The 27,244-nt window shown below is 40.3% G+C and overlaps 2 protein-coding genes across 3 annotated transcripts in view; one reads left to right on the top strand and one right to left on the bottom strand.

The window, feature by feature from the left end:
- Positions 1–19,735, bottom strand: part of SLC25A27 (solute carrier family 25 member 27) — a 28,175-nt gene extending 8,440 nt beyond the window's left edge. For both annotated transcript variants that reach the window (XM_029945358.1, XM_029945359.1), the window contains exons 1-6: positions 19,438–19,735; positions 16,753–16,944; positions 14,468–14,552; positions 10,939–11,061; positions 8,395–8,507; positions 4,449–4,533 (exon numbers count right to left, since the gene is read on the bottom strand). In XM_029945358.1, the coding sequence (XP_029801218.1) occupies positions 4,449–4,533; positions 8,395–8,507; positions 10,939–11,061; positions 14,468–14,552; positions 16,753–16,944; positions 19,438–19,543 (704 nt within the window). In that variant the 5' untranslated portion in view covers positions 19,544–19,735. The remainder of the gene's footprint in view (positions 1–4,448; positions 4,534–8,394; positions 8,508–10,938; positions 11,062–14,467; positions 14,553–16,752; positions 16,945–19,437) is intronic.
- A 291-nt stretch (positions 19,736–20,026) lies between these two features.
- Positions 20,027–27,244, top strand: part of LOC115296949 (24-hydroxycholesterol 7-alpha-hydroxylase) — a 96,294-nt gene continuing 89,076 nt past the window's right edge. Inside the window, exon 1 of the mRNA XM_029945433.1 lies at positions 20,027–20,361. Coding sequence (XP_029801293.1) covers positions 20,185–20,361 — 177 coding nt within the window. The 5' untranslated portion in view covers positions 20,027–20,184. The remainder of the gene's footprint in view (positions 20,362–27,244) is intronic.

The raw sequence follows: 27,244 nt of genomic DNA, 5'->3' as shown, positions 1-27,244 counted from the left end.
GACCAGCCCACGAAGACCATTGAAGGAGTCTGATTTTATTCTAGATGTGAAAGGAAGCCATTGAAAGGATCCGAAGCAAGGGAATCACCTAATTTGGTTAATGTTTAACAAAAAAGTTCACTCTGACCAGTTTAAGCTTCACTTCACTATGCTTTGATTTAAACATATATATATTTTTGGTTTGTGGGCCTTTATTAGAATATCATTTTAAAGAGCAATCTTTTTAACCTGAAAATTAGATCTTTAACATATAGTATTGTAATGATAAAAAATGGAAGCGTTTTTCAAGAACTCTTAATTTTGCTAGTAAAGACAGAATGGAAGAACGAACTTTTCCTCCAGTTTCAAAGCTGTCTTCTGTTTATCCCCAATGGCTGGTATGTCTTACCTTCTTCTGCCCATCCTAAAAGATCTTTGTAAAATACAAGTCTAACTGTGTTTTTTTTTTTCGGACTTAAAGCCATCTAAGATCCATTCCCCATTACCTGATTTAGCTTATACACTGGCTGCCACACATACTACTCCAAGATCATATCTCTCTGCCCAGTATGCTCTAACAACATAACTAGTGCAGGTCTCTGTACTTACCATACTATGTAACACCACCGTGCCTTCAGTTCTTCCATTTAGAAGGTCCTGCACCTCCATCTACTAGGAAAATTCCTGTTTGTCCTTCAATCTATGCTCAGGCATAAGGTCTAATAAGTTTCTATTGATTCCTTCTTCCTTTATCCAACAAGGCTAATCACTCCTTCTTGAAAAAGGCATGTCAGTTACTCAGAACAGACAAAATGGATGTGGTCAGCCTACTGCAGAGTAAATCATGATTCTGAGAAGATACTGAGAAGCTCATCAAGACACCGAGATGTTAAGAAATCACTAGCAGTTCATTATATATGTGGGCATGAGAGGCAATACAAAGCATGCGTGTCCACAAGCTGAAAACCTATGAACTGCTTTAAACTTTTCCATGAGAAAGACATATGATGAGTAAAGGGGTGGTTGACCTGAGTCATAGACAATGGAAGTCCCACGTCCCAGAGGCCAAATCCGCAGACTGGGATCCTGGCAGGAAGAGTAACAGCTTATAAGCATAAATGGCCAATGGAAAGCCGGAAAGGAAAATTGTGGAAGACTTTTAGGTCCTCCTGACACATCAAACACCTCACAAAGACAGGGACCACTGGCTTCTGTGCCATGGCTTTTGAAGTCTCTGAAGGCTCTAGGGCAGGAAAGTTGATGCTACCTTATGAATCTTCATACTCTCTCTTACTCTAGAAAATACCCAGAGTCTGTCTACCTCTTTCAGGCCAGGATTTATGATCCAAAGAAGAAAATTACTTTAGAAATACTTGTATTCAAGAGAAGGGAATCACATAAGCTATTTCATGTTACAGCGAATGACCCAACTGTATTTCATGTACATATGGTCTATTTCATGTACTACAGCAAATGACCTAATAACTTGCTTGGGTCTCTGTCCACCTAACAGGCATTATCTATGTGGGAAGAACTCGTTTCACCATATCCATTCCAGTCGGTGCACACTACTGCTCTTTTCATATTCTTTCCTATTGGTTCAGATTCTTTGACAGCTTAATACCATCAATTTTAATACACCTTCATATTTCACACAGAAGCATCTTAACTAACACCTTAGGATATATTGTGCCTTGGTTAGACTTCTTTAAAAAATAAACATTGAAAGAACAATAATATATCAAAGAGGCCTCAGATAAAAGGATCTACAGTCAAGGTGAAAAGATAGAGAAAAAATAAAAGGAACATCGATTTCACTCAAGCTACTTGCACTGAAATGGATGTTGCTGCTTTTTGCTATCGGCCTTCATCTCTCCTTGCTAGTAACATCCCCAGATGAGGTCCGGGGCATAGCTGAAGTGAAAATGGAGAGAAAGTGACTGGGTGAGTCTTCTGATCTCTCCAGAAGGCCCAATGGCTCTCTGGAAGACCAGTGTAAGATACTCCATCAGCATTGTTTCAGAGAAAGTGCTCCTCTTAAGGATGGACTAAATAATCATGCTCATGTGACTGAGCTCTGCCTCAGTCAGAGAGCAAAGTCTGATCAGAGCCTGCTTGGGATTCTCTCTCTCTCTCTTTCTCTGTCTCTCCCTCCCCCAACCCCCACCACCATCTCTCTTCCTCCCTCTCTCCCATCTAAAAATTTTAAAAAATTAAAAAAATAAAAAGAAGAAAAAAAGATTATCCTGGCCATTCTGTTCTACATCAATGTCTGACCATTAATTCAATCTCTACTGTTTGTCTGCTTTGATTATTAAACATAACTTGTCACCTGCATTCTCACCTCACTAAAATCCTGGCTTGTCATTTACTGCTCCTGCTCTACCCGAGGACTTCATTTTACTTACACCACTGAGAAACCTTGTGGTAAAATAGACACAACACACAATTTACCATTTTAAACATTTTTAAGTGCACAGTTCAGTGCTTACACCATTTTTATTTATGTAAAACTCATTTTTCCTTAGGTGTTGATGGCTCAAATAAAGCTGTCTGATTGTACAGCTGCAATCCTCTTCAAGCCTCCATGAGTGTTCATTCACTTTATTCTATGACACGGTATCCAGAAATTCCAGATCACACAGCACCATTTACCTACTTAGAGTTCATGGTTAGCACATTTTGAGCTGCCTCAAATACCACACATATTCATATCAACCCATTAATAAACCTGACCTGGTGAGTGGAGCTCAAAAATGAACCAAATGCCCATCATCTCATTTTCCTAAAACCTGAATTAGAGAATAATCAGACTAAATTATTTCAGATTAGGGCTGGAATATGTCTCGCTGGAAATCTTATGTCTTTCCGAAAAAGACAGACCTGTTTGGTGGAGTAGCATACATTAGGCAGATTGACACCTGCTGGGGAATCCATGATTCTTTGGTTAGAAGTGGGGTGTTTCAAAGACCATTTGGGTAGAAAGACAATGAAAAAGGAAGAGTGGCAGTATCGGTGGAGGACTACAGGACAGAGACAAGTGTCTTGAAAGTTGAGAGTCTCACAAGATGACTCAAGTAGGTAGAAATGGGAGACGAAAGTCTCCCGGGCAGAGCGAACAGCATGAACAAAGACAGTGCGGGAAAGATGGTAAGAGTGGGTATAGATGTAATACTTAGGTGTTCAAGGATGGAAGTAAGAAGCGGAAGGAGGCTGAAATCCTCAGTTTCCTCTGAAAGAGGAGGCCAAACTATTGGCTACAGAAAGTACAGTGTAGCTCAGGAACACATGGGGGTGAGAATTTGGAATGGAAAGGATGGTAAGCAAAGACATAACCTAGATTGCCCTAGTAGCACTAAGAATAACACTTATTTTTAAGGTGGAGAAATGAAGAAAAGCTACACTAGGAATATTAAGTTAAGGCAAATCTGAAATGAGGAATTACTTCTATCTATGTATCTCCCAATCTCATTGGTTTGACACTATTAATGTACCTTTGGGGTTCTCTAAATGGCATAAAGCATTCTGGAATTTGGACATATAATCAGAAGCTAAATGAAATCACTATAATGTTAAGGACACTAGCTATTTATAAAGTAAGTCACTCTAAAGGATAATTTGAAATTGTGTTGCAAAGAGGTTAAGGTGCTGCTCCTTCCTGGAGTGTTCTGCTTCCTGTCTAGAGTGTTCTACTTCCTGTCTCTGTCAAGAGCTCCAGCCCTTCAGAACACTTAGCTAATCCTATCTCCTTTGTGTGCCCATCCAAATGGTTATTTTTCTTCCTCTATGAACGCTACAGTAAATAGTCACTTTCTTTCAGCATTTACCATATGTTGTTTTTATACTTGTCTTGCTTTCCCTTTGGTCAACTCCTGCAAAGGAGCCTGGGTTACTTTCTGTATCCACTGAAGGGCCCTGCAGGTGCGTTTATCATAAAAGATGCTCAAACATATCTGTGGAACTGAATCTGAAAACTGATCACCAGAATCTGACCCCAGGAGGGGCCCATCAAAGTGAAAAATTTGGGAAGGTTTAATATAAAACATTCTGCACCTCTGTCTCTCCCCCACTTTAACTGCAACTACTTTTGAGAAAATTGTTCTTTGTAGGGGCACCTGGGTGGTTCAGTCGGTTAAGCATCTGACTTTGGCTCAGGTCATGATCTCACAGTCTGTGGGATTGAGCTCCACATTGGGCTCTGTGCTGACAGCTCAGAGCCTGGAGCCTGCTTTGGATTCTGTGTCTCCCTCTCTCTCTGCCCCTCACCCGCTCAGTCTCGGTCTCTCAAAATAAAGACATAAAAAAAAAAAAAAAAAAAAAGAAAATTGTTCTTTGTAAATGTACTGTCACCTCGTTCTAAGGGTAAAAGCACTAGATTCTCAATCAAAAGAGACAAAAGGTTAGAATTAATGCCAAGTATGCAAGAAAAGTGATAGAAAAAAATGAATCAAACCAAAATAATCACTTACCTTGATAAACCATGAGTCATGATATTGTCCTCAAGTGGTGTATTCAGTACCAAATAGTGTTTCACTGTATCATAAGTGGTTAAATCTGGCAATTAAAAAGAAAAAGAAGGCTGGAATATTCATTTGACAATGAATGTCTTTTATGTTATGAATATGTTAGGCCTGGGCGGGGGAATGAAAGGTACCATTATTGTTCTCAAGCAGAGGAAAGCAAGCTATAGATGGAGGGGGAGGAAAAGAGGAAGAGAGACAGAAACTCAATTATATCCTTTGAACATCTGAATCCAGCTAAGCCTAAAGTCAGCTAAGCTGCTGGGCTTTCTTGGTATTTGAGCTGATAAATTCCTTTTTTTAACCTAAGTTAAGTTGAGTTGCAATTCTGTCACTTATAATAAAAGGTCTTGGCCATTACTCTGTTATGCTTTCTTTTTTTCTAATGACAATGAAGATCTGTTGAAGAGTCTTAAACAGGGCAGTGTTATATCACAACAGGGAGTTTTATAAAGATAACCTATAATGAAGCAGAGGGAAGTGAATGCTAAAGAGGCAAGAATGGATAGATACATCTGATCGTTGACTAAATGTGTGTCTACCATGTGGAAAGCATTATTCTAGGTGCTGGGGAAAGAGCCATGGACAAACTGAACAAAATTCTCATTCTTTGTTGAGGGGTGAGACAATGGACAAAGAAGTAAATAAACCATATGGCATTTCAGATGGTAATTACTAATAAGGCAAAGGAAGGGGGATAAGACCATCAGAGGGTAGAAAAGAAGGATATACATCAGTTTTAAAGATGGTGATCAGGGAAGGCTTCTTAATAACATCTGGGCAGTGACCTAACAAAAACATGAGAAAATTAACCTTGGCAATATCTAAGAGAAAGTATTCCAGGAAAACAAACAGTATGCATTATATCCCTGAGGCAAAAGTCCACTTGGTCTGTTAGAGGAACAGCAAGAATACTGGTCTATCAGGAGCAGGCGTCAGAGAAGTACCAGAGTCCAGAGATGGAGAGCAACAGAAGCCAAGGGAGGGTTTGGAGCAGAGCAGTGGACTGATCCAGGGACATTTACAAGGACTACTCTGCTTGTTTGGCTGTGAGGAGACTATAGGGAGACAAGGTAGATTAGACGTGAGACTATTGATTGCATTTATTCTGGGAAGACATGATGATGGTTTGGACGAGGGAATTGTGGAGCGCTGGTCAGATTCAGATAAGTTTTAAAGGCCGAACCAACAAGATTAGTCAGCAGACTGAACAGAGAGCAAAAGAAAGGGATCAAAGAGAACTGTAACATTTTGGGCTTAAACAACTTGAAGGGCACACTGACATTTTTGGATGGTGAAAATGAGAACTGACTGATTTAAAATGTTTTAAGTAAGACGACGGAATGGTGACCTTGAGCAGTTTCAGATGTACAGTGGGACACAATGGCTATGGAGTGGAAGTGAGGAGACCAGTTTGGCTTTTGTAGTGATCCAGTAAGGGAAGACACATTATACTTGGACAAAGTATAACTGGATCCTTTTTTTAAAATATATTTATTTATTTTTCAATTTTTAAATGTTTTTTAAATTTATTTTTGAGAGACAGAGAGAGAGAGAGCACAAGCAGGGAAGGGTCAGAGAGAGAGGGAGACACAGAATCCAAAGCAGGCTCCAGGCTCTGAGCTAGCGGTCGGCACAGAGCCTGATATGGGGCCCGAACCCACGAACCGTGAGATCATGACCTGAGCTGAAGTCGGATGCTTAACCAATTGAGCCACCCAGGTGCCCCTATAATTGGCTCCTTGAAAGAAAAGAAGTAGGTGGATGCAACATATAGTTAGGAAAGAGAAGTTGTTGGATTTGGAGTAAGTGAAAGGAAAGAGACAAAAGTCATGCTTAGGTTTTTGCACTGGTCAGGTGAGAAGATAATAATCATATTTTGAGATTGGGGGATCCTGGCAAGATGGCAGAGAAGCAGGGAGCTCTGTACTTTTCCCCCGCCTGCATCTCTAAAACCAGGAAGGACTGAAGCCACAAGACACTGAACTGCAAGGGTCTGGGAGGAAAAGAGACAGAGTCCACTAAGAAGACAGCCTCATAGAAACAAGCCAAAGTACACACGGTGGAGAGTCCCAAATATCAGTATGAGTGGGGAAATAAAATAACCAAAGGCACAACAAGAGAGACCAAGGGACACCATTAAAAGACCGCCTCTTGAATGGACAGGCCCTAGACAGTCCATGAGCCTCCTTTAATACAATTCTCACAGGTGCAGAGTGCATGACAAGCTTTTAAACGGACAAAGAGACAGAAAGCTAGGCAAAATGACGAAACGGAAAAACTCTCCTCTAAAGAGATTCCAGAAAGAAGTCACAGCTACAGAATTGCTCAAAACAGATAGGATGTTGGGAAGAATGGAGAAGGAAGTGGTTTGGTTTGGACACAAAGCAATGTATTTGAGGTAACCCGAATGAACATGCTGAGTAAATAACTGGGAACCTGGAAGAGAAATCCCAGCTACAAGCGATTTTGAAGCATCAAACTGAGAAACTAAAATCAGAGAAGATTCCTGATAACCAAAATATCCACCGATATGATACAGTAGCCATGGATGGGCCGATATGGCAAAACAAACAAACAAACAGATTTACTTCCTTTGAGGTTTATGTGATATGTTACTATAACCTTCAAAAAGACTATCTGTTATTTCCTAGAATCAAATAATTTTGGTCTTAGAAATGATTCTTTCATTCATCAATTCATTCATCAACTGTTTATTGACTACATGTAAGGGACTAGGAAAATAATGATAAATAAAACGTGGTCCTTGCCTTCAGAGAACTCATAATCTAGTGGAGATCGACATACAGTAGAAAGCAATGGAATGAGGCACAAGCAATAGCAGAGATAAGTACCAGGAACTTTAGAAACACATGGAAGAGCACCTCACACAACACGGCGAAGGAAGGGTGGTTGTGGGGTTCAGGAAAATTACATGGTGGAGAGACACTTCAGCTGGTGCTAAATGATCTGCAGGAGAAAACTAGATAGGAAAAGAGAGGGGAGGAGAAAGCATGAGGTGAAGAATAGTGTGATACATGTAGGCGGTGGAACCTTCTAGCTCATGACTCTACTTTGCTCTTTACCCCTGAATCAATGAATTGCTCAATTCCCTGAAGGCACCAGTTGGATGGTGCAGACCTTCTGTGTTATGTTATGAAACGTCCACTTTGTTCTGTGAGTGATGAGAAGCCAGCGAAGGGTTTGAAGGGTCCCAGTACCATGTTCAGATGTGTGTTTCAGAGAAATCCCTCTGGGTACTGGGCACAAATAAGAAGGACAAAGTGTGCCATCAGCTCGGTGGCTGTGTCAGTGCCCTAGCTATGTGGCCTTGACAGTGAGTATTGTAAAAATGGTCATTTTAAGGACACTAGGGTGTTAAGTATTGGCGGGGGGACACTTACAAGAGATATTTAGAAGACAGAAGCAATTAGTGACTGAATATCAAAGGTGAGGGGCAGGATGAGTCAGGGAAAGGTTCGGGCTTCCAGCCTCCGGTGCCTGGCTGCCCAAGCTGGGTTATACAGCAGTAAGAGCAGGGCTCCTGGGGGATGATCTGGCCAGTCTGGATATACTACCGCATGCTTCCATGTGCCACTGTGGATCTTAGCAAGATGCGGGTAGAGAGGAGACCTCAGAAACTGTTTACTCTTAATATCCTTATTGTCACGATTTGCTTGTGTTAGGAAATCCTTTTCATAGATCACCATGGAGAAAAGTAAAAATGCTCTAGGGAAAATTTCAATTAAGGTATTACAGCATAATAGAAGACTGTTGCCAATATACGTTACTAAAACTAATAAGTAAAGATTTTCATTTTCCCTGATATAACCGCTGATCCTTACAGTGAAGAAGGCAATTGCGACTTCTCAGAATTCAACAAAAGCTCCATTACCTCCCATGTTCACCAGCGCTGCTCTTTGTATATTGGGCACCCAGCCTGCCCAGAGTGCACGTATTCCTCCCTCGGATAAGATTTTTGCAAATGCATGATGCACACCACGAAACCTAAAGAAAAATTATAATGAAATGTGAAAATTCTATGCATTTCTGCGTATGGAATGCAACTGGATAAGCTTCAACTATAGCTGTTATGATTTGGGGTAAAATAACATATTAATTATCCAGAGTTGTTAGAAATTAAATCAATAAGTCAATTTCCAAATAAACTTTTTTAAGAAAAAAAAGCCAACATTTGACTTACACATTTTTTATTGAAAATTTTATCAACTCTCATCCTCTCTTCAGATTATTTATTTAAATTTTTTTTAATGTTTATTTATTCTTGAGAGATAGAGACAGCATGAGCAGGGGAGGAGCAGAGAGAGAGAGGGACACAGAATCCAAAGCAGGCTCCAGGCTCCGAGTGAGCTGTCAGCACAGAGCCTGTTGTGGGGCTTGAACTCACAAACCATAAGATCATGACCCGAACTGAAGTTGAATGTCCCGCCGACTGAGCCACCTAGGCACCTCCCTTGTCAGATTATTAAACAAGTTAAAATCCCTTCTTTGATATTTATGTCATCAGTGCACACACTAAATACAGGAGGGAGTGGTGGTTATCACATGTCTGGGTTCACTTTACTAGTTCTGTGAAACCTGCAAACTTTGTAATTTCACCAAATAACGTTACAAAAATCAATCCTCAAATGTTCTCAGGAAAGAAATGACATTTTTAGCCCAAAGAGTAAGAAGGGCAATGTCATAAAAAGAGTTCTTAAAATCAAGTACTTTTGGCTTTATAAAAATTTACTATCCTATCCTGATTTTCCTCATGTTTATTGTACACAGGCAAAAAACGATGCTGAACCATGAATCAAATCTGTTTTAAAATCTGTTATAAAATAAAAGTCTGGGTTTTATATAGTCAGAAATACCTGGGGTTCCATGCCACCTCTACCACTTACTAGTTAAGTGGCTTTTACTTAGGCATTACATTCCTTAAGTCTCACCAAAAAGATAATATGACATATTTACCAGCCACACGTAATGGCTATTTCCTACATGGGAAGTTATACTCACAAATGATGGTCATTGTAGCTAAAATCTGTTGTGCACTTATTAAGCATGAAACTTTTTATATACATAAGATAAATTTTATTCCTGAAAACTATGAAATATGTATTAATATTTCAATTTCCAGCTGAGGAAACTGAGGCTTAGAGAGGTTAAGGAACTTGACTAGGGTTGGAGCTACAATGTGGCTGGATATGAATCCCAGGATCTCTGACCCCAAGGTTGATGTTCTGTACACGAAATGGTTTTTTACTACTACATCAAACCAAAAATCCCCAACAGTGGACACCAAGGGGAAAAATTGAGGAGACTTGTTAAAAACACAGGTATTTCTGGATCCCAGTAGTTCTCTCCGTATGTCCACCCATGGCAGAATTGTTCCGCTCTGCTACTTAGTAATTAACTAGTTACAAGGCATGAAATGGGCCCTGGGGTTCTGTAAACTGCTTGGTTAAGACAAAGCGGTGCCCTTTTGTCCTCTATGGTAGGTGTTCTCTCTCAGTTTGGAGGGCTCAAGGGGGATGTGGGCTGTGAAGCCCAACCTCATTTTTCATGGAACCGGCTAGAGGAGGAGCAGAATGAAGAGGGGTGGTCAGTGGTGGGTTCTCAAAGGAGGCCCCAAAGCCCCGTGCCCCTCTGGCCCAGTCACAGACCTGCAGTGTTCAGAGGAGCAGACCTCAGCCCAAGGCATCCTGCACTTTTCCTCTTTTTTTGGGAGAGGTCTATCAATCTCTAAGATTTTGCCCCTTCTAAGTGGTATTTTAATAAATTATTTGACATGAAGCCCTTTGAAGAAAGGCAGACTTCAAAAATGTAGAGTAATGCAATAGGAGAATTTTATATCACAAAGTCATAATAAAAACCTTCCTTCAACTTGAGGAAAAGAGGAGGAGCAGAATTCAACTGGAAAGTGGAAAGAACTTGCAAGACCAATCTTGCTATTTCCCTTCTTTCAGGGAGAAAGGAAAAGAAACTTAGCTTCTAGACATGGATAAGCCAGGCAATCTGTCACACAAACCTTCTGGTTATGGACCCTTTAAAGATGAAAAAACAGAAACTAGGAGTGCTAAGTGACTTCCATAGCACTGACCCATAATGGCAAAATTGAGATTCACACTAGGGCAAATTTTAGTGATCAGACTTTATGTCAAGCTGCAACAGGAGACAAGTCTAGTTGGCTTGGCTGGGAAAAGCAGCAAAGAGCTGCACACACGAATAATTTGTCTGGTAGAAAACATGTGCACCTTAACACGCAAAGAAAAGATCTATGTTAGCCCTTCTCTTAACGGATATATCTTCTAAGCTTAAAAGGTCAGAATTAATGTCTTTACTAAATATTGGCATACAAAAATGCATAAATCATTAGGTAAATGTCGAAGTATGATGGAGGAGAGGAAGGGTATCAGTTAATTGGAGAACTTACCGCAAAGGCTTCCCTTCAAGTTTTCTTTTCCCTTCCATTTGCATCTGAACCTTCACTAGATCGGTTGGGTTGGCTAAAAACTGGCCAACAACACCAGCCATCATGCCTCCAATCACTGATTTCCTGATTATAAAAGGAGATACATTTTTAATTGTTTCTATGAATTTCACAAAGTTTGTAGAGAACAGTACCAAGCTGGTACAGTCCTTGCATAGGGGACTTCAGACAAAGAGGAGAAAAGGACAGACCCAAACAAATTACAGGGCAAGGTTAATGGTTTATCTGTTTACTGAAGGGAGGGTTAAAGGACCAGAAGGAGTTGAAATTCACATCTGGTTTCAGTGCCTTCCATGGCCTGAAATTCAAAGGAAGAGCAGTTGATTCAAAGGCATAAATATCTGAACTGATAATTTAATTGTTATTTAATTCTGACGACAGGGAAATAAAAACAGTATAGATGTAATCAATCTAACAGACAGAGGCTGGTCAAATTTTGTAAACTACTATTTTAGTAGTTTTGCAGAGTAAACACAGTTTGAAAAACTTTCCTCTCTTTGAAGAAACTCTCTCTGTCTTTCTTCTCCTCACCTTCCAAAGTCAATAGTGATCAAGATTAGTGTACTTAAACATGCTTTGAATCCATGCCCTCCTTTCCATTCCAGCTACTCATGTCTCAGACCAGGCTCTGATCATCTTTCACCTTTTCCTAGGAGAAAGGGGGTATTTTCTTTCCTTTTACTCTAAAACAATATTAGAAGAGGTAGACATGGATATAGAGTAAAAAGAGTCCCTATCACAAGTTCAGAGGAGGGGAATCACAATTACTAGTTTCTTATGGTTTCCTGGGCATAATACTAATGCATTCACTGAATGCTTATTGTCAGGCACTGTTCTAAGTATTTTTAAAAACATCATTTAATTCTTATATCAACCCTATGATATTAGCACCACTGTTATGTCCTCTTTACAGATAAGAAAACTGAGGTATAAAAGCAGTTAAATGACAACTGAAATCACACAACTAGTGAGTGGAACAGCCAAGATATAATGCCAGGAAGTCTGAGTGCAGACCACCAGAGAGAGAGAGAGAGTGCACGTGAGCAGGGGAGGGGTGAGAGAAGGGCACAAAATCTGAAGCAGGCTCCAGACTCTGAGTCATCAGCACAGAGCCTGATGTGGGGCTTGAATCCACCAACTGTGAGATCATGACCTGAGCTGAAGCTGGACGCTTAACTGACTGAGCCACACAGGGGCCCTTGGAGCACACAGTTTTAAGCACTAAGTTACAAATGATAATTTGTGCACACACAAACATGTATGTATAAATACTCCTTATTAAAAGCGTAAGTGTAGAATGCCAGGTTGTAATGCTGTTTCACACTTTGATTTTTCCCTATTAATGTCTTTTTCTTTATTTAAATTATTCTTTTTATTTTTTTAATGTTTATTTTTGAAAGACAGAGAGTGAGAGGGGGAGGGACAGAGAGAGAGAGACACAGAATTTGAAGCAGGCTCCAGGCCCTGAGCTGTTAGCCGAGGACCCGATGCAGGGCTTGAACTCATGGACCGCAAGATCATGACCTGAGCTGAAGTTGGATGCTTAACCAACTAAGCCACCCAGGCACCCTCCTAATAATATCTTTTAAGTTATAATTTTCCTAATACTGTATCTCGAAGGTTATTAATTCATATAGAGCTGCCTCTTTTAAAAAATCGTTTCATAGCATCCCACTTTATGGACATACCACAATTTATTTAAACAGCTTAATGTTTAAGAAACTTGAACATTTACAGGACATTTGATAGGCCCTGCCAAATTATTTTCCAGAGAATTTGTATCAATCTCCACTGTCACTAGCAGCCTACCAGAGAGCCTGGTTCTCACAATGATGAATGTGGTACATTATCATTATTTTTCTCTTTGAGAATCTTATAACATGGCCTTCTTGGTAACTGACATAATTCTAATTCTTTAGGCATCTGTCTCTATTACTGTGTGCTCAGTGATGGTAGCGACTACAGCTTTTACATTACGATAGCCTCAGTATTAAATACAGAACTAGACCACTCAATAAATACCTAGTGACTGAACTAATTGTTCTGATGAGTCGAAGGACATAAAGCCCATCTACCCTGGGAGCTGACTTCAGAATGAAATACTTCCTTTGAACCCCCTGTCTATGTCTATCTCTTCTGGGAAGAATTACAAAATGCAAGGACGATTAATCTATTCTCTCACTAATTCTGGGAAAGCATTTAGAATAACTTAGTACATTACAATTTTTTAAAAACAGAGCCAATAGATTTCACCTGGAAGGCGAAGTTCTGCTTGCTGCCCTTTCCTTACAGTTGTGGCTTAGACTTTTTCTTAGACCAGAAAAGACATTATTATAGATATTGTTATTCGTTTGTTACATAAAACTTATGCCATTCTTTCAAAGTTGGGTATTATGCTTTCCTGTATACATGTATCAAAATTTACCTAACTACTTCCCAATTGATAGAAATTTAATTTTAAAAAAAAATTACTAAATGGGTGATGAGCATCAAGGAGGGCACTTGTTGGGATGAGCACTGGGTGTTATATGTAAGTGATGAGTCACTAAATTCTACTCCTGAGACTAATACTACACTACATGTTAACTACTTTGACTTTAAATTTTAAATATATCTAATTAAAAAAAGAAAAAAATACTATTATTAACACTGTTACAGTCAATATCTTTGTGTGTGTGTGTTTATCCATAGGTACACATATTTCTAAATGGGATTATATCATAAAGAAAGAGTTGCTGGGTCAAAGGATTACATATTTAAACATTTCAACAGGAATTTTATTCTCCACAAAAGCTCTATAGCAACTTATATTCTGATTAACAGCTTAATGGCTAAAAGATAGTTTTAATTAATTTCCCTGATTACTGGTGAGGCTGAACACTTTACATGTTTAATGAACACTTATATTTATTCTTTTGTGAATCTTGCCTGTTGATATCCTTTCCCTATTTTTCTTTGTTTTTATTTGTTTTTAATTTATTTCTATTTAATTTACTTATAATAACCAATTTTTCTGTTTGTTATAAATATTACAAGCGATATGCACTTACATACATTATCTCATCTAATCCTACAAAAACAAAGGCCTGATGGTAGGTATTACTTCTATAGCTAAGAAAACTGAAGATAAAGATGATAAAGTAGTTTAACGGGAGCATGAACTTAAGCCTTTCTCTGTCTGACTTGAAAGCTCTTTTCTCAGCAGAAAGAGGCATGACAAAAGTGCTCTGCAAGAATTCTTTTAACATTAAAATAGTCAATAAAGTATATAAAACTTTAACATACATATGTACACATATGTTTGATACTGTGTGCAGGAAACCCTCAACTACTTGAGTTTACATTGTAAACTTTATTTTAAGCCTATCACGAGGCAATGTTCGCACAAATGCACGATTTTACATGTTATATAATGGATAAACATCAAAGCCTGAAGGGCGATAGCACATATTATTTTCAAAACAAAACTTACCAAAGAGGATAATGCTTATCTTCACTTTTGCCAAAGACAACTTCCCGGAGATGTTCATAGGTGACCATGCGACCTCCAGAGTAGACTGTGTGAAACAGATCATTTAAAACGTGAATTCAGCTAGATGGTTAATAAAATAAGAGGACATTTTGACCTGAGCCACTGGATCTCCCCAGCTTTCTTTCTCTCATGCGCTCCATGCTTCAAACACATGGCTTTTTCTTGATGTTTCTCTAAAGATGGCATGCATCAAGCCTCAGGCCTTCTCACACGCTGTCTGATCTCTCTTGAATGGATTCTCCCTTCTCTACTTTGCTAACCCTTCCTAGTCCTCCAAGACGCAATTCAAAGAACGTGTTTTCTACCACGTGCTCTGTTCTAGACTGCATTGTCCCTGCCATGCTTCCCCTCTGTCCCCCACAACTGCCCGGGCATACATCTAGTATGACTTTGGTCACGTTAACTGGAGATTGACTTGGCGTTGTTGCTTTTCTTTCCATCGGACCAGGAGCTTTTCAGGGCAGGCTCTGTGTCTTTTCATTACTCTGTGTGCCCTCTCAAGGACGGAGGTTGGTGCACAGCAGGCATTTTCACTGAGTAAACATGCATAACCTCATTGGGTAATTTATTATACTAAAGTAAATTTTTGGTCAAGTATCAAGCATATGAAATGAATCTTAACTGTAAAGCCATATACAATGGTCAACAAAATACAAATGAAAAGAAATCAAAACAATCATGGGAAGCAAAGGAGAAAATTAAAAAAAGCATGGAAAATAAAAACCATTAAAATCAATACATGGTATTCACAGGCAGCACTTTTCTTAATATTTCAGGAAGTTTGATCAAATATTTTAATATATGCAAAACATACAAAGCACCAAAGCACCAACAATCTCCGTACACACCTCTGAATAGCTCTTGATGAATATACTCTTAACTTACTCATCTGAAAAACTGAAGCTTAAAAAATAATAAGCCAGCAAATATTAAGACTGGACACTTTTCTGGTCAAAGGTCCCTACATAGTTGAGGAGATATTATGAATGTAGAGGAAAAAGATGCCACATCTGTCCTACCTCCTTTTGAAGCCAAGTTTTACGTTTTCCTGTCCACAAGCTGAAAACCCAACAACTACCATGTTTGTGAGCACCGTGTTAGAAGCAGGACAGAAAAGCATCCTCACTGGCTGTGGCATAGTTACAACTATTTTCCTTTAAGAGTGACTGATGGCCCACACAGGTAGTTAGGCAGCCTTGGAAACTGAGGCAAAAATCAGCTGCACTGCAATGACTCCATTGCCAGAATAGGATTGGTCATCTTTGTTCCCTTTCCCAGTTACCTAGTCTATAATGTATGGGATAGAGACTAGTGAGATTGGCAGGCTAGTCAAATATGTTTTAATTTTCAAAGAACACAAAAAATTTAAATTTGTGTTTCAAAGTTTCTAAAGTGGAGAAATGTATCAATTTTTCATTAAAAAAAAATCTTCAAACGGGGGCGCCTGGGTAGCTTGGTTGGTTAAGCATCCGACTTTGGTTCAGGTCATGATCTCATGGTTCATGAGTTCAAGCCCCGTGTTGAGCTCCGTGCTGACAGCTCAGAGCCTGGAGCCTGCTTCAGCTTCTGTGTCTCCCTCTCTCTGTGTCCCTCCCCTGCTCATGCTTTCTCTCTCAAAAATAAATAAACATTAAAAAAATCTTCAAACATCCAGAGAAGTAGAGAAAATAACTCCCTCTATATTCTTGAGATTGGTCAATTGCTAACATTCTTGCCATATTTGACTCATTTTTTTTCTTAATTGAAGTCCAATACAGACATCATGACAGTTCATCCCTAAATACTTGTATGTGCATTTCTAAAAATGTAAGGTGGGGGTGCCTGGGTGGCTCAGTTAGTTGAGCATCCGACTTCGCTCAGGTCATGATCTCGTGGTCTGTGAGTTGGGGCCTCACATTGGACTCTGTGCTGACAACTCAGAGCTTAGAGACTGCTTCAGATTCTGCGTCTCCCTCTCTCTCTCTGCCCCTCCCTTCCTCAAGCTCTGTCTCTCTGTGTCTCAAAAATAAGCAAAACATTAAAAAAATAAAAAGATAAAAACGTAAGGTGATCATTCCTTAATTGCCTTAAAATTTGTAGTTAATTTTCTTCTTAAGAGAATATATATTCATTTATCATATTAATAGGAAAAACACAACTGGTTTTTTGACATGGCTAAACACAAAAGCAGAGGACACAAACACAGCACTCATAACAAACTTACCAGCTGGAATCAAGATAAATACCTACGTGTCTGTAAATGGCAGGTGTCACTCCTTGCCAAAGCTTTAGGAAGCCTTCTTCTTGAACAATCCCTAGGGCTGTGCGTACCATGCCCCTATAGGGAGCAGACTCTCTTGCACTGTCCCCCAACCGAGCAAGGGCAGCTTCTCCTTGCATTTGGAGTCGAGTTTTTGTGAGATCGAGGGGAAAGGTTGCTAACAAAAAAACAAAAACAAATGAGGGGGAAACCCACAACATTCAGAGAAACACACAAAAAGTCTAAAATTCTAAAGTCATAGGACTAATATTTTAGTCGCTACAAAATCGGTGGTTCTCGAATTTTAGAATACAGCAGAATCAAGTGGGGAAATTGTTAAAAATCATTTATTTCCTAGCCCCATGCTCACGGATTCTCAGTAGGTTGATGGGGGTTTAGAAATCAGTTGATTCTTATGAACTCCCAAATTTAAGAATCATTGTGCGAGAGCACCCCCCAGATCACCAGGGAGAAAAAAGTGACAAGACTTCGGCTCTTTTTATTCAGAAATTCCAGCCTCAAATATACTTTAGTCCTTAAGTTTTGCTCTCAAGAGTAATAGTTTCAGATATTCATATTCTGTGATGACCCCTTGGCTTAGTATCCGATGTGACTTTTAGAATACTATACTACTTATGATAGGTTCATAATAAATGCAGGTGAAGAGGAATTCTACAATATCATGGGTGATGTTCACTGACCCCCAACTTTAAGACATAGAAGATGTAATATAGAGTTTCTAGTGTTGCCTTTTATACAACGGCAGCATGCTCAGTATACTTTCGATTAAGGCACATGCTGAATTGTTTTTCCAGCACTGAGTTTTATGTATGGCCTCCTCACAAGTACCAGCTGTGCTTGAAAAATTTTTTTCTAATAATTACATTTTGACTTCGAGGTAGACATTTTACCTTGAAACAACGAAGCTAACTGGCCCATTTTAGGAAGATCAAGCTCAGAACTTTATAGCTATCGTGTCTTGAATAAACGTTCCTGAACATTACCGATATTACATGAGTCTTTTCAATGACCACGGCCTGACACAAAACCATAGTCATGCTTTTTCCAAGAGAAGACAGAGTAGGAGGGAGGTAACATTAAATCTTACCACTGGTCTTTGGAAAACATATCTTGCTGATAGTTCCCCTAAGACAGGAGTAGTTCACATGAAGAGAATTTAAGCCATGCTTTATTAACATATGAGCCCTGAAACATCTTAAGATATAAGCATGTCTATATTAACACGCATTATGCCTCTCAAAATAACTTTGGTTTACTTGTGGTAATTAAATCATGCTCCAGATTCTGATCCTAAATTGTTTTGTATTCAAATCATATCATAGGTTGATTTTCCTGCCTCTCCTCTGCAACCCCCACACCATTCTCCACAAATTTTTAACAAAAGGAAGGGTTCTGTGCCAAAGCCATTGGTCACAGCGGGGAAACTGTCAGGTTAAACAACACACAAATGAGCAAACAGACGAAGGGCAAATCTCTAATTCGGCAATCTGATTTAAAAATTTTTTAAAAGTCGGTGAATTGTATTTCAGTAACAACAAGGACTAACAAAAAATTTTCCATCAGCTTTAGAAGAGAACGAATTTAAAAACAGGGTCCAAAGGGCAAGAGTGGAGGAGCATAAAGGGCAAAACAACAGACTGTGCTGGCTCTGCTGGAAATACAAAGTAAACTCATTTCAGAAGAGGACAAACTATCACTGACTAATAACACACCAAAGCTGTTGCTTTCCTCCCTCCCCCCCCACCAACAGGCAAGAAAATGCACAGTGAAGCCTTCAGAGGGAACACATAGGCACTCTGCTTACAAAATCCTTGGAAGGAACACCACCTGCTCATGCAAGGGCATCATAATTCTAGGTGGTCTCGAGTTTTCTCTGACTTGCTGATGATATGTAACTGTTCATCCCCTATGCTCTTATGGTACTTGATATCTTCGTTAAAATAACTAGCACAATGGGACTGTGTGTCTCTGCTTGTCTCCCCACCCCTGTAAGGTCAGGGCTGAGTCTTTTAAGCTCTATCACCACAGTCTAGTATTGTAGTCATTATAATAACATTGCAATTAAAGAGTGCCCCACCTTGGACTTAACATTTGACTTCTCAGAATCCTGCAAGGTAAACACAGCATAGATGAGTCAAACTCAAGAAGGACAACTGACGGATGTTGAGTAGATGATCAATAAGTGACAGGTTAATAACGTAAGTCCCACAAGTTGGTTTCACAACTTGGACCCAAAAGACAATGATATAGTGAAGCTACATAAGAATATAGATCAGAGAGATGATATCGATAAGGATGAAAAGCGGTTTGTGTTTTTATTAAAAGGTCATCCTTACGGAAGGGAAAAGGATTCCCATAGAGAAATGACAGCTCGTGAAGCTTCCAAGAGTAGACCTTCAGGCACAATGGCACACCTCTGAGGGAGATGAAATTGGAAGGAAAAGACCTGAGTGACCTCCAGTCCTCCTCCTCCTCCTTCTCCTCCTCCTCGCAAAGCCGGCCTTGCCCTCGCCCTGCCACACGCGCCAGGCAGGTGTGCAAGAAGAGGGCGCAACCCAGCGGGCCGCACACCCCGTGCCCCTCACCCCCACCCCCAGCGCGGCACCTCGACGACTCGCGGGGGAGGCCCAGGCAGGGGGCGGCCGGGTACCTAGCTCGGCCACGGTAGCCGCGCAGCCCGACAAGAGGAATTTGCTCGCTCGGGGCCATCTCTGGGCGAGCGGCAAAAGCCTCTCCTCATCCTCTGGAACCGACATTCAGCAGCAAGACAGGACGACAATGCACCCCTTCTGGCCGGCGCCCCGCGCCGCGGCTGGCCTCCCACTCTGCCAGGGCGGCCCGTTCTCAACCGGCGAGTGGCGGGGCGGGGACCATTTCTCTCGCTCGGCTCAGTCAGGCGACCCCGCGAACCTGCAGCCTTCCAGGCATCCCCGGGCTGAAGCGGTCCACGGGACTGAGAGCAGAATAACAACGCGAAGCCCACAAGGCTTCTGGGAAATGTAGTCCGCCGGGCTGCGCGCCCCCTGGGCGCCATTCTCTGATTGGCCGTGAGCGAGGCTCCTCCGGACGGCCCACCCCAGTCTCCATGGCAATGGCTCCGGTTCGCCCCGCCCCCCACCCCTCCTCACCCGCGCCAATTTGGTCCAGCCCCTGCGTTCCCTCCCGGTTGGCCTGGGCTGGAAAAAGACGAGTGGAGGTGGGAGGAGGGAGCGATGCTGCAAAAGTCATCTAAAAATTGGGGCGGGTAAAAGAGGCTACAGTTGAGAAGAGAAAAGAGCTGCGGAGTTGTAGCAGACAAGTTGGTAGGTCTGGTAGGTGCACCCTCCCAAGAGGGAATGAGCATGTGCCACGGCGGCAGGATTTTTACCTTTGATTCCGGAAAGTGCTAGACAAAAACATGGAACTAATTTCCCCAACAGTGATTATAATCCTAGGTATCCTTGCTCTTTTATTATTCCTTCAACGGAAGAATTTGCGTGGACCCCCGTTCATAAGGGGCTGGATTCCTTGGATTGGAGCTGGATTTGAGTTTGGGAAAGCCCCTCTAGAATTTATAGAGAAAGCAAGAATCAAGGTATGTGGACTTAGCAGGAGGGGTTTCCGGAGGAGGTAATGTTTTCTTTTTTATTTTCTTTCCTGGGCTCTCAAATGCAGTATTAGAACATGGAGAACATACCTAGATCCACCGATAAAGACGATTGTTCCTCAACTATTGACAGCAGTACTTTATGCAAGATTATTAGAAAGAAATAGATTTCTATCGATTATAAACAAATTTTTATCAGCTCTTAGCTGCCCTTTTGGAAGCAGATACGTAATTTGTAAATGCTAGTTACTTCATCGTAGTTTAAAAGTTATAAATGTAGACACATCAACTAAATATTGCAGTAATTCAGAAACACAGACGTGAAATACAGTTGACTTAAATCTATGAAAACATGTAGTAAATTAGTGTCTGAACCGAAGTTAACGCCAGGATGCTGTAAAAATCGCTTGCAAACGTCTTTGCAAATTTAGCCTGCCCTGTATTTTCAGCTGATGTTATTATTTGATGCTGATGAGATCCATTTTCACTGCATACTAAGGAGATTAGTAATGTTGTTGTACTAGATGTTTTTGTCCTTAAAATAGTTTTTAAATACGGTGTATCTTTCAAAAATAGGCTGTAAGTTACTGCCAACTTTTTCCCTTTGTTCCTACCAGTGCTTTAGTGTGCATTCCTGTGTGTTGTGTGGCTGTGCTTTTGGCACTTATCCAATTGTTTCCTGAGAATAAATTCCTAAAAGTGGAATTGCCTAGTCCAGTGACATAAATTATTTATAATATTGTGTTACCCTTGCAAAAGAATATAACTATATACAGCTTTTTCTCTGAGTGTGGGGGATTGCCTGCCTCTTCATATCCTAGCCCACACTAGATACCATAATTATTGAGAACCTGATATAGGAAAAATGGTGTCTTTTAAAAGAATGTTTCTTTGTCTCCCATAGCCTTTCTTAGGCATATGACTTTAACAAATATTAAGGGACGTTTTTACAAGCTTGTCTCAGAAGATCAAGCAAGGTCAAAAACATTATTTTCTTCTAAAAGGTTTGTAATTTTACATTTTACATTTAGGTCTTTGATCCATTTTGAGTTGTTTTTTTTTTTTTTTTTTTTTGTATGGTAAAAGTAACGGGTAAAGTTCATATTTTTCCCCAATCTGGATGTCTAGTTGTTCTAGTCATTCCACTGTCCTTTCCTCACTGATTGCCTTTGCAGCTTTTCAAAATTAGTTGACCATATACGTTAGATCTATTTCTAGTCCTTATATCCTAGTCTCTTGATTTATATGCCTACTCGTTTGTTAACACTGCACTGTGTTAACTACTGTAGTTGTATAGTAAGTCTTTAAATCAGGCAGTGGAAGTCCTCCATGTTTCTTTGTAATTGACCTGACATTCAAGATTATTTGCATTTGATTATAAGTTTTAGAATTGGCTTGTCAGTGTCTATCAGAAAGACTGCTAGAATTATGATTGGAAGTTTGCTAAATCTATAAGGAAATTGGGAAGAAATGACTTCATAATAATAAGTCTTCAAATCTATGAATACTGTGTATCTCTCTGTTTTTTTAGGTTTATAATTTCTTTCAGAAATATTCTGTAGTGTTTTTGGGATGAGGTCTTGCCTGCAATTGTTAATTATTTTAAGTATTTTAGATTTGGAGGCACTCATAGATAAAATTACTTTAATTTTTGTTTTGCTGTTGTATGATATTGAAACATAAAAAGTACAATCTGTTCTCTTTATGTTAACTTTACTCCCTGTGACTTTGCTAAATTCCCCTTATTAGTTCTACTAGCTACTTTCTAGATTCCTTAGGATTTTTATACATAAACAATGTATATTGTAAACAGATAAACCTACTTCCTTGTTTTCTGATCTTTATGCTTTTTATTTCTTTCTCCTATATTACTACCATCAGTAGTACTTATAACATATTGTTGAAGAAGTGGTGAGACTAGACAAACTTGTCTTTTTCTAAATATTAGCAGAAACGTTCAGTATTTCACCATTGAGCGTGATGTTAGCACTAGATTTTTCAAAGATGCCTATTTCAGTTCTGACCTTCAACCCATACCACGAATTCAGATGCCACTAGGGAATTAAATAGCAATTCATTACCAGTTCACCTTTTCCCAGCTGCCCATGAAATCCTTCTCTCGCCTGGTTCTACCTCATCCAAAAGGTTGAACATTTTGCATTTTGCACTCTGTCTAAAAACAGAAGCCTTTTCTTTTGTGTTAAAAGCTGCAAGGTATTCTCTGAATTATAGTTTCCTTAAACAGTGACTTAATGATTGACAAACAGTAGTTTGTTTCCCATATGTATGTGTGAAAATGTATCTATAGAATGAATTATCAGATTCAATGTATAAAAGCATCTATAATTTAGAGAGAAATAGGAAATCTTTCGAGAATGTTTTGAGCAGAGGAATGATGGGATTTGATTTAAACCTGAAGGGTTCACTTTGGCTGCTCTGTTAAAAACAGGAATGTATAAGTAAGAGAAAGATAATCTGAAGGTTATATGCAATGATTCAAACTTGAGATCCGGTGGTTTGGAGATAGCAGTGGAAACGTGAGAGGTGGTGGGGTATATTCCGAGGGCAGAAGCAGCAAGATTTACTGGTAAATTGCACGTGGTGTGTAGAAGAATGTGAAGACTCCAAGATGGCTCCAAGAAATTTGGGTTGAGTAGGTGGAGAATGGGAGTTGCTGTCCTGTGAGATCGCCATGATTGCAAGAACAACTGGGGGGAGCGATGTTATCCAACGGTCAGCTTTAGATACTTAGGAGTTTGGGATGTGACATCCAAGTGGAAAGACTGAGTTCAGCAACTGGGTAAATAAATTTGGAGTTGCAGAAGATGTTCCATGATGCACATTTCAACCTGTTTAGCCTATCTTCTACAGCTATCATTTCCCCTGAAATTCTTTTCACATATTTCTATTTAATATGTTTTGCATTGCTATACAGTCTTGTCCTCAGACTTTAATTTCTTATAGTCACCCTTGTGTTTCTTGTATGCATTATCTTTTATTCAGAAATTTCTTTGTTTCTTTCTTTCTTCTGTTCCTTTATCTCCTAATTTTCCTCTATTGTCTGGCTGTTTCTTCCATGGCTTCTTATGTTTCTTCTTTGCTTATTTCTTTTGCAATTGCAATTGTTAGGTTAATTTTTTAATTCCAAAAATAATTTTGCATTACAGGTTTTAGGTACCCTATGGCAAAATGTTTCTGGTGAGTTACTCCATCTATAAGGAAGTTCTGGTATCCTTACCGCTCCACACCCCACCCCCATCCCCACACCTTTTTTAGAATTTTTCTTACAGCAGTCAATTTTCCTTTATTGCTTAACCATACTTTTAATTTTTTTTTTAAGTTTTTTATTTTTCAGAAACAGGGAGAGACAGAACGTGAACAGCAGAGGGGCAGAGAGAGAGGGAGACATGGAAACCTAAGCAGGCTCCAGTCTCTGAGCTGTCAGCACAGAGCCCGATGTGAGGCACGAACCCATGAACTGTGGGGTCATGACCCGAGCCGAAGTCGGATGCCGAACCAACTGAGCCATCCAGGAGACTGTGTTTTACTGTATTTTAAGATGTTGAGTTGTCTTGGACCAGCTATCAGCTGGAGGTTTTGGTTGGGGACAGTTGCTTCCTAGGTTTCTTGATGTAGGTCTTTTGTCCTATCCTCCTTCGCTACAGTGAAAATATGGTGCCGCTGTGCACCCATGGCTCCTCTGCTTTTTAAGATATAATCTTGCAGCCTTGAGCTCTCACTACCTTTCTTCAGTAGTGGCTGCAGTAAAAGAGGTGACCCTTGTCTTCTCAGGTGTACTCTTCACTTTTACAAAAGAGGCTTTTGGAGCCCACTTTCTGTGTTATCTTTAGCTACCCCCCCTCAGTATCCATGGCCTGTTTTCTTAGCCCAACTCATAGTGTCTCCAACTCTGTAGACTTCCTTCTCCTATCTCAGGGTGTGTATTTCTGAGCTTTTCCATTGTTGAAGCCCTTGCACATGCCCCTTTTCTTTCCCACGATGCTGTGATAGCTTCTAAGAGCAGAACGAAGAGTTCTACTGGTTCCAAGTGCAATGAGAAGACACTTTTGTAGTTAGTAGACTTTCTTCTTGTTGTCTAGCTCAATAATGTTGCTTGTGCACGTATGTTTCATTCTTCTTGTGGCTCGGTGTAGTTTCTAAGAAAGAAGTGGAACAATTCAGAAAGACGTTGCTGTAATGTCACCACGAAAATTGAAAGGCTGTGTTCTTCTTTTAAAAGTGTGTTGTTTTTTTTTTTTCAAATAGGTCCATATTCTAAAGGCATGAACATATATACAATGAGAGGTCTTTCTCTCATCTCTGTCCTGTAGCTGCTTATTTTCTCGCCTGACAAGACTGTTTCCATTCTCTTGTATAACTTTCAGAGATATTCTGTGAATGAAAAATAAAGACAGGAATGTTTGCTTCTGAAAAGATGGAGTAGTTGTACTTCCCCCTATTCCTTCCACTAAGTACAGTTAAATATGAATTAAACATTACATATAAAAGAAACATGAGAATATTTTGAACAGTAGAAAGAGGAGGACAGATAGGCTAGTGACCTATGAACAGGATCTGGTGAACAATATGGAAGTGAATTTCCTTGATTTTTTTCTGCTTCATGTATCTGGATTGGGCTCTAGAAAAGCCAGCAACCTAGAGATGCCAGTGGGCACAGGCAAAAACATAAGCCTCAAGAAAAGCCTACCCTCTCTAGGTAAAGGTCCAAGAAAGGAGCAGCTTAACAAGATAGAAAACTTTTAGGCTATAACTGCTCCAGGCAAACACCACAGGGAAAAAATTACAGCGTCACTACAGTCAGCAAGTGCCAAGTGGAAAGGCTATCCTTGACTCCTAGCCAGGGTGTAATGAAGTAACCCTCCCTTCCCTAGCAGTGGTAGTGTCAAAGGAGGCCTAGAGGAGGGTCATAACGTTCCATACTGCTCAGCAATGAGGCCATCCCCACAACAGTGTTATGGAGACCACACCAAGAGTATGGACTGTACCACCACTGAGGACTAACAAGCAGTCCTCTCCTATTCACTGAGGTGCTGACCCATGAACCTTAGAGGGGGAGCCAGGATTTTCACCACCACTCATCAATAAAGAGGCTACTCCTCAAACACCTTCTCACCTCCAGGCCAGTGGTGGTCATGTGAGAGCAGTGATGAAGAACCCCTTCTTCTCCCAGCCAGGGTGTTATAAGAAGAACCTAGTAGGGAGACTTAACTTTCACCCCAGCCAGCAGTCACAAGGAGTTCCTCTCTCCCCTTGCTGAGTGGTGAACCTAAATTTCCATCCCCCTACATGGCAATAATGAGGTGGCATCCCCTTTCCCACATCAGAATAATGCCAAAAAGCCTGGAAAAAATATAAGAGTTAAATAAAATGCAGTGTCATAACATTATATCCAAAAATGTTCAGATTTTAGCAGAAAATCACTCCTCATACCAAGAACCAGGAAGATTTCAACAGATGACACAGATATTAGAATTATCTGATAAGAATCTTAAGGCAGCTATATAAACATGCTTCAACAAGCAATTATAAGCATATTTGAAACAAATGAAAAAAAAACAACAAAGTCAAAGGAAAGAAACAGAAAGTCTCTACAAATGAATAGTATGTATAAAGAAGAAATATATGACTGAAAAATACAACAACTAAAAAAGAAATAGTGGGTGAGTACAACAACACAATGGAGAAGAGTGAAAAGAGTCAGTGAACTTCAACATAGGTCAATAAAAGTTACCCAATATGAAAAGTAAAGAGAAGAAATATTGAAAACAAGTGAGCAGAACTTCAGGGACTATAAAAGACCTACCATTCATGTCATCAGGGTCCTAGAAAGGTTAAAGAGGGTGGAGATAAAAATGTATCTGTAGAAAGTAGAACTGAAAATTTCCCAAGTGTGGTAACTGACATAAACCTACAGATTTGAAAAGCCAAGCTAATCCCAAACAGGATAAACCCAAGGAAAGGCACAGCAAGACAAATGATAGTCAAGCTTTTGAAAACTAAAGGCAGGGATAATTTTTAAAAGCAGGAAAAGACAAATGGAACTTTATTATGGTGGAGAAAGAAACTGGAATGAGAGCAGGTTCTTCATCAGAAACCACGTAGACCAGGAGGAATAACATACCATTTTTCAAGGGCTCAAAGAACTGTCTACTTAGAATCCTGTCTCTGTTGTAACCCGACGCTCAGGGTGTTACTTTACTGAGCCCCCCGCGTTGAGGCACCAATTGTAGTAACCCTACGGTGTCCGGCAATTGGCGTACCTGTTTCATCTGCCCCGACCGCTGACCGCCGGGGAAGAATCATAGTCGCGGGTCCTTCTCCTGAGGGAGGGAGAGAAAAGGGGCAGGAGAGGGAGACGCAAAGAATAAAGACAGAACTCACGGTTCTCCGATCAGGCGAAAGAGCGCGTTTATTCAAAGAACTGTTCTTTATATAGTCTTCAGGGGGGGAAAACAAGGCAAGCTGACCTAGGCAGGCTACAGAGTCAAATGCATATCAAAGACGCGCCCAGACTTTGCCTCAGCAATCTTGGGGGATGGAGAACTAACACTGAATACGGTTTTGATCTCTTGTGTGCCTTGGCCACTCATCCTTGCCTGAGGCAGACAGAAAACTTGGCGGGCCCGACAGGTCCTCCCTTTAAAACTGATTTTTAAAAAGCTCCTATTAGGCAAGGAATGGACCGTGCCTGGCTTGGGTTGGAGGCCTGCCAAACCTTCTTACCAGTCATGGGCAAACTCAGAAGCATATGTCGGAGCGCCTGGCTTGGGTTGATAGGATGGTAAGGCCTCTCTTACCCGTCATTGACTAACCGGCCCGCGCCTCTTGCCACAGCTTTTTATCGGCCTCC

This window comes from Suricata suricatta, chromosome 7 (assembly GCF_006229205.1).
Source record: "Suricata suricatta isolate VVHF042 chromosome 7, meerkat_22Aug2017_6uvM2_HiC, whole genome shotgun sequence".
NCBI classification, from domain to species: domain Eukaryota; kingdom Metazoa; phylum Chordata; class Mammalia; order Carnivora; family Herpestidae; genus Suricata; species Suricata suricatta.
This window is presented reverse-complemented; position numbering and strand designations above follow the sequence as displayed.